The sequence below is a fragment of the Protopterus annectens genome, chromosome 1.part2 (assembly GCF_019279795.1).
Source record: "Protopterus annectens isolate FY-2018-M chromosome 1.part2, PAN1.0, whole genome shotgun sequence".
NCBI classification, from domain to species: domain Eukaryota; kingdom Metazoa; phylum Chordata; order Ceratodontiformes; family Protopteridae; genus Protopterus; species Protopterus annectens.
Genome location: NC_056727.1, coordinates 1,188,575,999 through 1,188,591,453, shown reverse-complemented (window position 1 = coordinate 1,188,591,453; position 15,455 = coordinate 1,188,575,999). Strand labels below are relative to the sequence as shown.

At 40.7% G+C, this 15,455-nt stretch overlaps 1 protein-coding gene across 5 annotated transcripts in view; it reads right to left on the bottom strand.

The window, feature by feature from the left end:
- The window catches only part of EPHB3 (EPH receptor B3), a 231,858-nt gene that overhangs the window by 58,639 nt on the left and 157,764 nt on the right, over positions 1 to 15,455 (bottom strand). For all 5 annotated transcript variants that reach the window (XM_044060044.1, XM_044060039.1, XM_044060041.1 and 2 more), the window contains exon 5: positions 13,991 to 14,326. In XM_044060044.1, the coding sequence (XP_043915979.1) occupies positions 13,991 to 14,326 (336 nt within the window). The remainder of the gene's footprint in view (positions 1 to 13,990; positions 14,327 to 15,455) is intronic.

Sequence of the window (15,455 nt, the reverse complement as noted above, 5' to 3'; positions counted from 1 at the left end):
GTGCATTGTGTTTTCAGATGTTTTATGCTCATCTGTGAATCATTGACTCCATTCATATGACATGTAATAAATGCATTAGTTTGTACCTGCCCTACTGCTCAGGTTGTGGCTAAACAGGGTACAACTGGATCTGCAGCTCTGCACAGTGAGCAAGTTAAATAAATGAATAACTTGGTATGAACTAACAAGGGATAATTACTCTTACATGCTAACTGAGTAGCTCCTTTGCCTGCCAAACTTTTCACCTAATCCAATCTCATTTCAGAACAGTGGAATTTGGCACCCCCATTAAGCTGCAATTAAAGGACAAATGAGGTGTTGGGAGCCTTCACTTAGCACTCCTCGCCCCAGCCTAATACACAATACTGCTGCCACACAATGTCCTGAATTCCATAAAGTCAAAGCAGCACCTGGAAGGTAACAGAAGAACTTAAGTGTTACAAAATCCTGTGGGGATCCCACTTCCTTGGGGCTGACAAGTTAGCTAGACCTCCCTTACTGTTTTGTTTCATTGGGGTGGGCAGAACTGACAATAGAAAGAACCAGGGAAGTGTCTTGAATAACAATGCAACTAAAACTTTGTCCTGCTGTGAAAATGCACAGCTAAGCCCAACCTGGGGGAAGGGCACTCCTATGTTAATCTCTCCTTATTCCTATCCCCTACTGACAGATAATTGGAAACAGAGATTAGTCACCACTGGAGACACAGAATTAGCATTGCTTGCCTTTTCACCATACTAACCTACTAGCTGCTAGGAAGAAGTATACATCAGCAAACACTAAAATTCACATCCAAACATTTAGTGAAATTATTAAATATGTTCACTTATAGCAAAGAATAAGGGAAAATCGAACTGATTAGGGCATTTAGACTTTTAAAGCCCCTATTTATAAAAATTGTCATGGGCCGAGTGGTGTATGTTTACACGGGCATACATTACCCCTGCTAGGCGACCATCACTGTTCCATTTTGTTACCGAATGAACTCTTCTGTACATGCTGAGCAGTCCAGTGTAGGTTTTGCAGGGCCACTTTTGAGTTGCAAAGGAATATCCTACAGAACTGGTTATGACTCTGTGGCCCACAGGATATAAGATTGTGATTAACTTGCCCCCAGTACATTTGAGTTGTGCTTCAATGCATAAGACATTTAAATATGATGTAACTATTACGATTTTTTTTGCAAAGGAATTGTGTCCTAGAGGCTGCTGGGATATCATTCATGGATGTTGAATTGTATGTTTTTCCTGCTATACTCTTAGTTCTTAGTACATTCAGTGCTAACTAAAATTCAGAACATGCCCTACTACATCTATTTTAAATATATGCGACCAGATTTTACTTTTGCAGGTATACAATATACAGCCCAAAACTTTAGCAGGCTTATTTGAAAACATTGGACAACTTCTCTAACCAGAGCTTACCCCAAGGTGCAAGACAGAGCCTAAACACAAGAATGTTTAGAATGGGATACCAAGGAATTAGGAGAATCATATGAAAACACCTTCTAAATGTGCTGATAAATGTAGATAAGCATAGATTCAGCTGACTCAAATGTAACTGCACATACAGGTCATAATGCCCTGCTACACGGTGGGATAATGAAAATGTAGGATAGTACTCAACACAAGCAGCTGTGATTTAACAGTAGGCAAGAAGTGCAAAGACGTGTCACAACTCATCCATGCATTAGTAAAAAAAACTGCTCTAGTACTTTCCACTGAAAGCATGTGTTTTGTTGAATTGCATACGGAATATTTGAAAACATTTTTTTTAAAAGCACTTAGTTGTTGTTGTGTCTTTCGGCTTTTCCCAGTTAGGGGTCGCCACAGCGGAACTCCGGTCCGCTAATGATTGGCAGTTGATTTTTACGTGCCGAGTTGCCAGCCCTGACACACAACCCTCAACGAAGGTACGCCCATTCACGCATGTCTCCATGCAGAAGACGCTCTTGCTGAGAATCGAACCGGAAAGAGTCTTACTGTGAAGCGACAACGCTACCGCAGCACCACCAACGCAGACTTTTAAAAGCACTTAGTATGTTTATTAATTAACTACATATACTTTTAAAAGCACTTAGTATGTTTATTAATTAACTACATATATACCTTAATTCACACTAAAATACAGCAGCAAAACTAAAACTGAAAGGTAAAAAACACAAAGGAAACATGATGCATGCCGTTTCCACAGAAAGTCATAAGCAGATGAACTGCTCCATTTAAAATCCAGTTTGACTGTAGCTTACATGGAATACAACTGTAGTTTTCCTGTTACAGTTAAGAGTTACTGCAACATAAATTATTTATTATCTATTTATTTTTTTCTTCAGTGGGAAAATATGGTGACATTTAGATGGAACTGAATTGCTTTTTCACATGTGCTCTGGCTGGGAGAAGATGACTATCTGGTTTCATGTAAGGACATAACAAAGAATCAGAGTTTGGGCTACAGTTGGAATTGCTGGAAAATTACTCAATCCAAAAAGAATAAACCTTATCAAGTTTAAATGAAGATGAACATGGGGATGGCACAGTGCCATGATGGCTGGCATTGTTCGCTGGTTTGATTCTTGGCTGGGGTGTTTCTGTGCACAGTCTATATGTTCTGTGTTCATAAGGGTGTTTTGTTTGCTGGATGTGTGGGTGACCTGGTTTCATCTAACTTCTAAAAGGCATGAAATAGATTCATTGGCAAGGGTGGATAATACCCAAGTGTGTGTGTGTGTGTGTGTGTGTGTGTGTGTGTGTGTGTGTGTGTGTGTGTGTGAGTGTGTGCACGTGTGTGTATGTGTTCATTGTGATACAATGATATCCTATTTAGGATTAAATTTGCTGCCTTGTGCAGACTTATAGGTTCATAGGTAGATACTAGGCTATCTGCCCAGGGCATTTATAAGCCTAGCCCATAAGTGTCGGCTTTAGTCACCCCATAAATTAGTTAGCTGCGCCTCTGTCAAGCAGAGCCATAGATGTAATCCCCGGGGTGTACTTTCTATTTCCCATCCACTCGTCAAGGTTCTTCTTGAAGAGTAATATTGAGGTGCTCTGTCTAATGTAATTAGGGATTTTGTTCCAAAGTGTGGGGAGTCTCTGTGACTGGAATCTGTCCCTCCAGCATGTTCTATTTATTATAGTGTTGAGGTTTAGCTCACTGGAGCATGTGGCTCGTAGTGACTTGGATTTCTTTAAGTGGAGCATGTCCATCAATTCTGAGTTGAACATGGCTTTGTAGGTTAGGCAGAGATCACCTCTGAGCAAGTGGTATGCCACTGAGTAAAGCCAGAGTTTTTTCAGTCTGGCTGCATATGGCATATGTTTGAGGCTTGTGATCCTCTTGGTGAGGTACTTCTGTGGTCTCTCCAGCTGCTGGTAGTGTCTTGTGAGGTACATCCCAAAGGGGCATTGTACTCTATGATGGGTCTGATGAGTGACGAGTATAGGGGCACTATTACCTCTTTATTTCTAGATTCCCTTTAGTAACTAGATGGGCTACATAGAAGGATTTCCTAACTACTTTGGTGATGTGATTGTCAAACGAGAGATTACTATCTACCCAAGTCCCCAGGTCTCTTATTACCTCTTCTAAATTAAGGGGGCTGCCACCAATGTGGTAGTTCGTGGGTGTTTTGTTCTTCCCAAACGGGATGACTATGCATTTTTTGGCATTTACCTTGAGCCCATGACTTTAACACCATGTGTCAGTCTAGGTGAGGCCCTTCTGGAGAATGTCCATGTCAGCTGGAGTGTCAATTATGGTTCCCAGCTTGCAGTCATCAGCAAATTTGGTCAGCCATAGACCTTTTGTGTTTGCCTGTACTTCTGAGAAATATATGCCGAACAGTAGTGGGCCCAAGACTGAACCCTGGGGGACCCCACTTGTGACTGGTTTAGAGTCGGACATGAATCCCGCTATTCTTATCGAGTGGGTTCTGTCTGTAAGCCAACTGGCAACCCATCTCGTGACGTAGGGGTTTATGTTTAGGCTGATGAGTTTGTCTATGATACCCAAGTAAGGAATGGTGTTGAAAGCCTTGGCAAGGTCTAGGTAGGCTGTATGAACCACCTTATCCTCGTCAATGGTTTGGTGACTGTTTTGAAGAAGTCAACCAGGTTCAGTAGGCATGATCTGCCCTTAAAGCCAAACTGAGTTGGGTCAAGTGTTTGGAGGTCTCCTATGTCCTTGTTAATGAGGTCCATGATGATACGCTCCATAGCCTTGCAGACCAGGCTGGTCAGGCTTATAGGGCGATAGTTACCAGGGTCAGTTGTTGCTCTCCCTTTGTAAAGTGGAATAACCGTTGCTGTGCGCCATTCCAAGGGCACATAGCCTGTGGATAGGCTGAGGTTGAAAAGTTTCTTTAGGAGAGGGCTTAGTTCATCTTGCAGTTCATGCAGGGCGCAGCCTGGGACTCTGTCTGGCCCCACTGATGCTGTTTTTGTCTTTTGTAAGGGCTATTTTTACTTGTGCTTCTGTGATTTCAGGGATGCTGGACTCTTCATGTATTACTATGGGTCCTTTTGGGGGTGATAGGGGGGTGAAGTTGGCACAAAATCTATCTGCCAGGATGTTGGCGATGTCCGTAGGTTACATATATTTTGTGCTATTTTGCACTAGCTCGGCACATATCTGTGATTTGCCACTTAGATTCTTTACGTAGCCATAGAAGGCTTTGTGGTTTTCTTTCGAATCCTTGGCTATCTTTCTTTCAAAATTTGCCTTGAAAGATTTTATAAGGGACCTAAGTTTTTTACTAATACTGGTCAGGGATGTCTTCCCTTCTTGGGATTTGCTTTTCTTCTGGACTAGTTTCCTCCTTCTATTGCACAGTTTGTTGATTGCCGGGGTCCACCAGACTGGTTTCCTTCTCGTGGAGGAGTGAGTCTTGGTTTTACTAGGGATGGCACGATCCATACATCCTTACATGTATAGGTGTTGATCGAGTGCATTTGTAAAGACTTCTGCATTTTGGGCGGAGTTATCCCTAGGTGTGGGGGGTATGAAGCTACCCACCTCAGTCTTGAGCTGTGTGAAGTTGGCTTTGGGAAAGTTTTTCACTGAGGTTACCTTGTGTGGGGGAGATGGTGGGGTGTGGACATCCACTGTGATTAGTTTATGATCAGATCTAACCAGTGACTGGTTTACCTCCGGTGTGGAGCACCTGTCGCTCATGTTGGTGATGACCAGGTATAGTATGTTTCCACCTCTGGTTGGGGAGTTTACCAGCTGATCCAAGGCATTTGAGTTGATAAATTCCAGGAATCGCTGGGCTTGGGAGTTAGTACTAGAGTAGTTTTCCCAGTTGATGGAGGGGTAATTGAAATCGCCCAATATCAGGGTGTTTTGCAGGACCTTAATGTTTTCCAGTGTCTCCACGAAGGTTGAGTGTTGATCCTGGGACATGGAGGGTGATCTGCAGCAAGCCACAAATTGCATTTCAGTTTTGCCTTGCGTTAGTTGCACATGGATGATCTCTGTAGTATCATGTTGTGCCATTAACCTGGAGGTGTGAGTATCCTTGATGAATATGGATACTCCCCCTCCTTTGGTTGCTCGGTCCGTGTTCTGTGGCCGAAATGTGTGGTATGAGTTGTATCCCAGTAGTGCTTGGGTGCTCTCTGGAGCCTTAAACCAGGTTTCTGTTACTGCACAGATGTCGACGTTCTCCATACTGAGAAGTGCTGTGAGCATGTGCATTTTGAGATTTAAACTCCTGGCATTGAGTAGCATAACCCTCATTTTCTTGTTTTTTGTACTGGTTATGGTGGCCTGTTTGACTTTTGGGCCTTGCCTAAAAAAGGCACAATGGAGACAGCAAGAGCCTTGGCCAGTATTCGAAAGCCTAGGGGAGACAGGTGCAAGCCATCTCTTGCGAAGCAATGAGGCTTGTCGAGCATGTTGTCCCAGGCTGACAGATACTGGATCCCCTTTGAATGACACCAGAAGTTTAGCCAATTGTTGAAGCCGATCATTTTTTTCTTTATACTGTGGTATCATTCTTGGAGAGGGCAGAATGCTACTCAGGTTCAGGGTCATACCCGCCTGGGCTACATGATCAGAGAGCTCTTCCATGTCTCTTTTCATGTAGTCCAGGGAGGTACGTCTTAGGTCATTCACACCAACATGTACGATGACAGAGTCATATTTGTAATGTTCTGGAGTGACCTGAGTGCTTGTGTTATGTGGTGGATTCTGGCTCCTGACAGGCAGCTTACCGTAACCTTTTCCTTGTCCAGTCTGGTGAGCGGGGCATCAGTGTGCCTGACTATGGAGTCTCCCATTACTAGTGTGTTAGGTATGCTGTTTGGCCTTAAGGACTGAGAGTGTGCAGCACACTGATTTTGTAGTTTATGTGTTGTTTGGTTGGTGATGTGATGTACTGGTGCGGGTTGTTTGGGAGTCTGCCTTGGAGGTCTCTGTTTCTTTGGTAAGTTATTAGTTAGAGCCTCCGAGTATGATTTTGTGTGTTTATGTGTATCTTTTGCCTGTGCTTGTATAGTTGGTCTATGTGAGGCTGGAGGTGTGATGCAGGTGTTGACCTTCTCCTCTCGACTGACTGTTTCAGTCATGGGTGGAGAGAGCTTAGCCTCCAGTTTAGCTGTATAGCTACATCTCTCACATGTGTTAGAGTTGAGTGGTAGGAGGAGAGGGTTGTCTGTGTACATGAGGCAGTTGTGACATTGGACCCAGGATACCCAGATTCACTAGCTAGACAGGAGAATACACTGGAAATTGCCCTCTGGTCATGCCTGAATAATAGGGTGGGTTATTTTGTACCTTTGGCTGGTTGGGATGAATAAAGAGCCTTGCCCTGCTGGACAATCTAGTGCTGGAGTTGTGCTTACTATTAGCTTTAGCTAGTGCTGGGCGTTAGGTGTGTGGTTGAGTGCTTAGGTTGAGAGTTTAAAGAGTTCCAAGGGAAAAATTGAAGTGTAGACTTTGTGGAGCCGGGAATAGTTTAACCTTAGCTAACCCACGCTGCGCGGTACGCAAAACCGTGCAAAAATGGTTTTTATGGCAGGGAAATGAAAGAGATAGGAATTAGCCCAAAATAGACAATAGACTACAAACTTATGTACTGGAACCACTCCTCCAGGGATAGATAGACTGCTCAAAGATCCCCTCTCTCACAGGTGAACAGTGAAACTTCCTGCTATCTAAGTAAGGTATGGGTAACTCAGAAACCTGAAAAACAGCCCTGAATTCAGCACTAGCCTGAAAACTGGACTACACTAGTATAGAAAGGTGGGAAAAGCAAAGATATATATATATATATATATATATATATATATATATATATATATATATATATATATATATATACATACATACATACATACATACATACACATATTTATTTTTTTTCTTTTTAGAAGGCAGGAAAACAGCAGAAAATACAGTGATACAGATAAAACGACTTTCTTTAAATGGTCAGAAAGGCTAGTGCACTTTAGTGTGTAGCCTACAACAGTTAAACAAAATTTTTAACAAAAAATGATTTTAAAAAGTGCAGGCAGTCAGGTAAGTACAAACGCAGATAAGTACAAGCTTATAAATCACAATAAACGCTGAAAAATCAGCGTTTAGGCAAAAAACACACTAGTGAGTTATAAAAAGCAGAAAAAGGTACTTAAACCACACCAAAAGTCTCTCTTTAGTTCTCCGCTGCTTGTAGACTCTGCAGGACACCAGGTAGGAGCTTGCTGATTTGAATACAAACCAAAAACTACGTGGTGGCTTTTATGGCAGGGAAATGAAAGAGATAGGAATTAGCCCAAAATAGCCAACAGACTACAAACTTCTGTGCTGGGACCACTCCTCCAGGGACAGATAGGCTGCTCAAAGCTCCCCTCTCTCACAGGTGAACAGTGAAACTTCCTGCTATCCAAGTAAGGTATGGGCAACTCAGAAACCTGAAACACAGCCCTGAATTCAGCACTAGCCTGAAAACTGGACTACACTAGTATAGGAAGGCGGGAAAAGCAAATATATATATATACATGTATATATATATATATATATATATATATATATATATATATATATATATATTTTTTTAGAAGGCAGAAAACAGCAGAAAATACAGTGATTATAAGTGAATGAATAAATACTGACAAAGATTTTTTTGTCATTGCGTGGCCCTTGCTAAGCGACCATCACTGTTCAATTTAAGTGATGAGATATTTTTTTAAAATATGTTTTAATTAAAATGGGCAGGCTTGGCAGACGCTCATTTGAAATGAATAGCTCACTTATTGTTTACATTTTAGATGAACAGTAATTCAGCTGCAGCAGTATTGATCTGTTTATAATAAGATTAGATGATCTAAGTATATGACACAGGAATTCCGTTAGATCACACGTCTCAGGGAACAGGGTGCAAAAATTCCAGATTCCAGCATAATGATCTAATAATGTCATTTAAAAAGCTGAGCGCCAATGCATGCGATATGTATTCTCCAAACCTGGTGTCCTGGGGCTGATGAATGGAGGTCAGATTCAGTAACAAGAAATATGATTGCTAAGAAAAGGACAGTCACAAAAAAGTGTGTGCACCACTAAAGATTAAATGAAAATTTTCTGGTAAGAGATTTTTTGCACCACGACATAGAGTTTCATTATACAGTACATCTTTCATTTTAAATAAATCCAACATGCCAAAAAAAAAGATTAATAGACATTCTGTTGGAAATACAGACTTCTTTAAGCTGCATCACTGATAACTAGAAAACTCAAATGTCTGAAACCTTTCTATAGAAGAAATCATCACTTTAGCTCTGTTATAGGATCCATTGTTACTTTATTGGCATTCATGTGGGCTTCAGTCTGAAAAAATTCAACTTTAATTAGGACTAGGGAGTGAGGAAGTACTTCAGCGAGTGACAGCTAGGAAGTTTTTCCTGCAGATAATGTCGAGTTTCTGCCATTCATTCTGAAGAGAAGGCAGGAGATGCAGTACAGCACACCAGGAAAAATGCAAATGAACCAGTTTGCAAGTTTGACAGTCTAAACCACAGCTCTGACTGTCCAAGCATATAGCAAACTGACTTTAAAATGCATTATTCTTTGAATTCTTTTTTGAGTTAACCCTCCCCGACCATTATGCCTGAACGTATCTATTGTGTTTTGTTATTGTGTTATTGCCACCTTCTGTAGTTTGTTTTAAGCTATATCGTCGAAGCTCTGCTGTGACTCTTTAATACAATCTATTCAGTTTTACTTCACAGAAAACACATCGACAAGTAGGAGAGAATCACAACTTCATGCAGACCGGCAAGTGGCATGCCTTTTAACTTGTATATCATAAATGGCTCCAGGACAGCAACCAATTCTGTAACAGAAAAATCTATTTATTTGTGTATGTATGCACATATGTATGTATGTTTGTGTTGGTTAACTCAAATGATTTAAATACCCTATATAGGAAAACAAAGCCCTTGGTCTATAGCTAGTTCTGTAATAAAACTGGAACTACCGGCATCTCAGAATCACAAATAGACCTCATTCATTCTTTATATGAACCAAAATTCTTGACCTAAGCAAAAGTTTAGTTTTCTCATATTACGAAAAGTAAGATTTGGAGTAGTGCCATTCAAGATTCTGATTTTTTATTAGACTGAGGCATTTTTCTTGTAATATCATAGATTCTTATAACCTTTAGAGAAACGTTAGGACACATTTTTACTAAAGTTTCAGATTATGTGAATCCCCCCTCCCTCCCAAGAGCCTGCTATCTGAAACAGTGCTGGCCCACAGAGATCAGGATGAGTGGTAAAAAAGCTCTTTCAATGATACAACATTCAATAACATGCAATGCAATCAATGTAATTCAGGGAGTCCCTCTGGTTTGGTAGCATTTCTCTGTTGTAAAGACTAGCATTCATTGTGCTGAGGACTTCATCTTTCGGCTTTTCCCGATTAGGGGTCGCCACAGCGAAACTCCGGTCCGCTAATGATTGGCAGTAGATTTTTTACGGGTGCAGAGGTGCCAGCTCGACGCCCAACCTTCAACGAAGGCACTCCCATTCTACGCATGTCTTTCGAACGCCACTCGACCGCGGGGAGGACATGCAGACTCCACACAGAAGGCACTCCGGCCGAGAATCGAACGGGAGAACCTCTTGCTGTGAGGCAACAACGCTACCGCTGCACCACTTGTGCTGATGACTGCAAGTTTGAAAAAGCCAACTGTTTTCAGCATTAGAGGTTGCTGCATATGAGTAGTGCAATAGCCGGTAGTAATCTTGCTTCCTGTTCCCTGACCCCAAAAACATGCAGCAAGTATTAGGTATGCATACACGATGCATGTGCGTGCGTGTGGATGAGGAAGAACATTCGAGTGATTCTGTAAAATGTTAAAGCGGCTTATCAGAAAATGACTGGACTGGAACCAATGGGGTGCTACATGGTGGGATTTAACTCTCCCCATTGTGCAGGAGCACAAGAATGAAATCAGATCTAGGACTGAAAAGAGTAAAACCACTCAGCCTAAAGGAAGAGGATCTTCATCCCAAGAAAAGAATTCTGTTGTTTTTTTGAGTATGTTGATACTTACTGAGAGCCTTGTAGCTTTCTACAAACTGAGCATCTGCAAACATTTTGCTGAACCATCAACCTTGTACGTTCGATTTTGTGTTCTAGTGCTTCTGGTAGTAACACAGGGCTTATAGAATCCATTGATGATCTTATTATGACCTTCGGCCTTTTTCATGGTTACGTCAGATAACTTCCATAATGTCTCCTTATACATATTCCAATACAGGGAGGGCACCATTTTGTTTCCTCCTTTGTACAGTTTGTAGTCTGCCTTATGCATAAAAAAGATTAATTTTCTAAATCCATTCATTATACTCTGTATTAAATTATATTATCCATTCTGTAGGTAATAAGTTGTTTCTTCTGATAATAATTCTTCCTGTGTATCACATTGTTCTGCCAGTTGTTTTTGCTGTCCATCCCACCACTTGTTTACTTTCAGGTAATTCAACAGGGCTACTTTGAGGGCCATTTCTTCATTTAGTGCTGCTACTTCCCAACATCCATTTGTGCATCATATCCCTAAGTTTTTACTTTATATAAGACTCTATCTCTGTGCATGAATACATGGAACATTCCCCAATCTTGCCCGACTTTCCCCATCTGCTGACATGTCAACTGTCTTGTCTGTACTCAGCTTCATCCCATGTGTCTTCAAGTTTCGACTCCATTCCTCTCTCATTTGCTGAAATTCCTAGAGAGTCTGCTTATAATGCCACATTGTTAGAACTTTTTGCTAATATATTTTATCACAAGTATGAGCAGCAGTAGGCTTAGGGCTGAACCTTGACGCTCACCTACTCTCACTGAGATCCCCTATGTGAGACCTAACACAGTTGTTACTTGTGTCAATGGTTCCTTGGACATTGCCAGCAATAATTCCAATATGGTTCTAGTTCTTTGAACCATGACAGGACTGCTTAAATTTACTTTCTTTAGAACCTTGTTGTACGCTTTCTCCAAGTGTAGGAATACCCAGCTGGGGTCTTTCCGTATCTCCAGTGTCTTTTTCACTGCAAACATCTTGGAAGTTGTACTGCATCCTAATATGAATCTGAAGTGCTCATCTTTAATCTTATTTTCCACTTCCAGCCATTCTTTCAACAGTCTTTCTCAGTTACACTGCTGAAGAAAGAGTGTGTGTGTGTGTGTGTGTGTGTGTGTGTGTGTGTGTGTGTGTGTGTGTGTGTGTGTAAAAAAATTACACCATAGCCCAAACCCTACATACTATGGTGCTAAGCAACCATTCCTTAACAGCACCCATATTTATTCAGACTTTGTGTTTAGGTTAGTGGCTTTTTTTTTTCACTGACAAGAAAATGATTTCCTTCTTCAACTAGTTTAATGATTCAAGGAAATATAATTTTGAGGAAAGGAAAGTTTGACAACTATTTTCATTTAAATGTGTCTTGATGATGTGCATGTGTGACAAAATATACATGCACCTACACAAACATTCACACATATACACACACACAAATATATATATAGATATATATATATATATATATATATATATATATATATATATATATATATATAAAATCTATATTGGAACATCCTCTACAGAACTGCGGTGGTGGTGCTGCGGTAGCATTGTCGCCTCACAGTAACACGTTGTCCTGTTCGATTCTCAGCTAAAGCATCTTCTTGTGGATACATGCGTGAATGGGCGTACCTTCGTTGAAGGTTGTGCGTTATGGCTGGCAACTCGGCAGGTAAAAATCTACTGCCAATCATTAGCGGACCGGAGTTCCGCTGTGGCGACCCCTAACCGGGAAAAGCCAAAAGACACAACAACAACATTGGAACATCCTGTATACTGAATATATATATTTAACTGTGTGGTCTATGAACTTTTGCTTTTAAGAGTTCTCACAACATTTGTTAAGGGAATTGGGTGTATTAGTTAGATAATGAGGCACTGATTGCCTGTTTTGTATTATATAAAAATAGGTCGCCTCTTCAGAGAAGACTAGCAAGTAAGTTCCTTGATCAAAAGTCAAGTGTCGGGTAAAACAGTGGTTTACCCTGAGGTCCATGAATTTTGAAGTTCACTGGTCCATTTGGGGAAATTTTTTCTTCTTTGGATTACTAAACCTGTGTCTCCAGTGTTTTCCCAAACTAGTTACATGTATGCACATACTGCCGAGCATGCCTGTGTGTGTGTGTGTGCGCGCGCATGTGCGTGTATGTATGTGTGTGTGTGCATAATGCCTTTATTACTTATCAATAATCTCCTCTTTACAGAAAGTAAACAGCTTAGTAGGTAACTGAGTGACATAATGAACAATGATAACAGTCTTGCTCAGTGATTAGTTCTTGATGTTAGCCAAATGTTCTCTTTATTCCATTGAGTGTTAGGCTAGAGTGGGAATTGCCACAGTAGAGTTTTACATGTTGACAATGTTCAGGGTACTTACTTAGCACTGACTGACTAACAGCTGAGCAGGCCATAGAGTGGAAAGGTACAAATTGCTAAATACTGTTTGCTCTTTTATCATGGTTTATTAAATGTAGCCTCCAAGAGCAGCCTTTCATCTGCATCCCGGGGAGAGGCAAGCAGACACAATGGGAGCAGTTTTATAAGCTGCGCCTCTCAGCTCAGCTATTGGGGAATGTCACTACACTGCCATTCATGCAACAAAGCCTGAGACACTAAAAGCCTAACAGAAGATTGATTATATCTGTAACACAGCTAAGAACTAGAAGCCAGCATTTCTTGAAAGACGCTAGCAGAACGTAGCTCATTAACAGTTACTTTAGTTAAGAAGAAGAAGGCAGGTATATAGGGTGATTAAATGAATGGAAAAAATTAAGTATATAATGAGGCAGTGTCAGTGGTTTGTGTGACTGAAGGAATAGCAAGTCCCTCAACTGAGAACTGGAAAGGATGAGGTTGAAGCAAATGGAGAGTCAGTCTAAAAGACGGTAGTGATTAAAAAATCATGACATTCTGAAATAAAACACAGGGCACTATCACATAGACTGAAATGTCATCCTGTACGCTACCATGTCAAGTGTAAAGCAAAGAAAAGGAGTACCACTCTGATGCCTGAAGACACAAATCATTGTTCATAAAAGGTCTATATGGACTCCATTTAAAATGCTACAGTTACACAGAGTCATACAAATGTATCTTTCTTTTCTTCTTTCCTCTGTGAGGCATGATCTAATACATTAGCCAAATAAATAGAAATAGTCACCTTCATTATAAAGACCACTCCTCCGTGCAGTATGCAGGCTGCTCTTATAAGAGCTCTAATGCCTTACATAAAAACAAAGGGGAATGACTGCTGCTGCAAGATGTCTTCATGATCTTCAATTCATGCTATAGTAATTATATTAATAAATACTATAAGAAAAGTCTCTGGCCTGATTTCATGTGCTGGCAATCATCCTTCTGAGATATGGCAAGTAGAATAATAATTACAAATAAATAACGGCCACTTACCGGCTTGGTTTGTAGTGATATTGACAGATGAAAACTGCGGAGAGAATGGGGTCTTGTTTGAGACTCCATTAACAGCCTGGATTTCAAAACTGTATTGCGTGTGAGCCAATAGGTTACTGATGAAAACTCGTTTCTCTGTTAATCCCAGCTGCCGTGGAAGAAATTCCACATTGTCGTCACATCGGGTGCAAACTCGCTTCTCCATGCTGCACTTCTTACAGATTACATTATAGAGGAGGTCATTTCGTCCCCCCATGTCACGAGGCTCACTCCATTCTAGCATTACTGAGGTCTCATTTACACTAGATATCACATTTCGGGGTGATGATGGTACACCTTTCATTTACCAAAAGACAGAAAACAATATTCAGTTTCAGAAAAGCAAGCAGAAGGCACACAAACTTTGTATCAGACAGTTTCAGATTTCAAACATTGAAAAGCAATGCTCAAGTGTCCACTGCACATGACTTTAAATTTGCATATTTTCCTGTTTCTTCCTTCACAGTTAAAATTAACATACATTATATGTCAGACCCTACTTCCATGTTACTCCTGTTCACAGTATATCATGTGTAATTATATGCTGCGAGTATCTCAGCCCCGGATTCCATGTTTCTCCTGTTCACCGTATATAATGCGTAATATATACTATAAGTCTGTCAGACCCTAGCTCCATGTTACTCCTGTTTACAGTATATCATGTGTAATATGTAGTGTAAGTCTGTCAGACCCTGGTTCCATGTCACTCCTGTTCTCAGTGTATCATGTGCAATGTGTACTGTAAGTCTGTCAGACTATGGCTCCATGTTACTCCTGTTCACTGTATATCATGCGTGATGTGTGCTGTACGTCTGCCAGACCCTGGCTCCATGTTACTCCTGTTCACAGTATATCCTTTGTGATGTGTGCTGTGGGTGTGTCAGACCCTGGCAACTGTTGTGAGAGTTCCCTTATATCACATTTACACTAGTGATATCACATTTACACTAGTGATAAAATGAATTTACACTAGTGATACTCAACTATCTTTAGGATACTATGATAAAGACAGTGATATCCACTGCAGTTGACTTTGACATGACTGCCAACAGCATTCTTCATAAACTAAAATGGAACCAAGATGTTTTTTCCCCATCACACCGCTCATAAATATAGCTCAGATATCAATACCATGCCTTATTCAAACATTTGGACCCTTGGTCTTAGATTATTTCAAAGCTTTACAATCACAAAGGACAGCAACAAATACATATAAAGTACAACAGACAGAAGCATGTTAGAAAATAATTTTAGATTATTGTTGTGTGATACAGCAACATCACACCAGATTAAATAATTGCTAATGCTACGGTCAGTGCAGTTGCTCAGTTGATAAGGCTTGTGGCACACAGTTCTAGAGTGAGGGGTTCAATATCTTTGAGGAGTGTGCATGTTCTAACTGCATCTGAATGGATTCTCTCCAGAA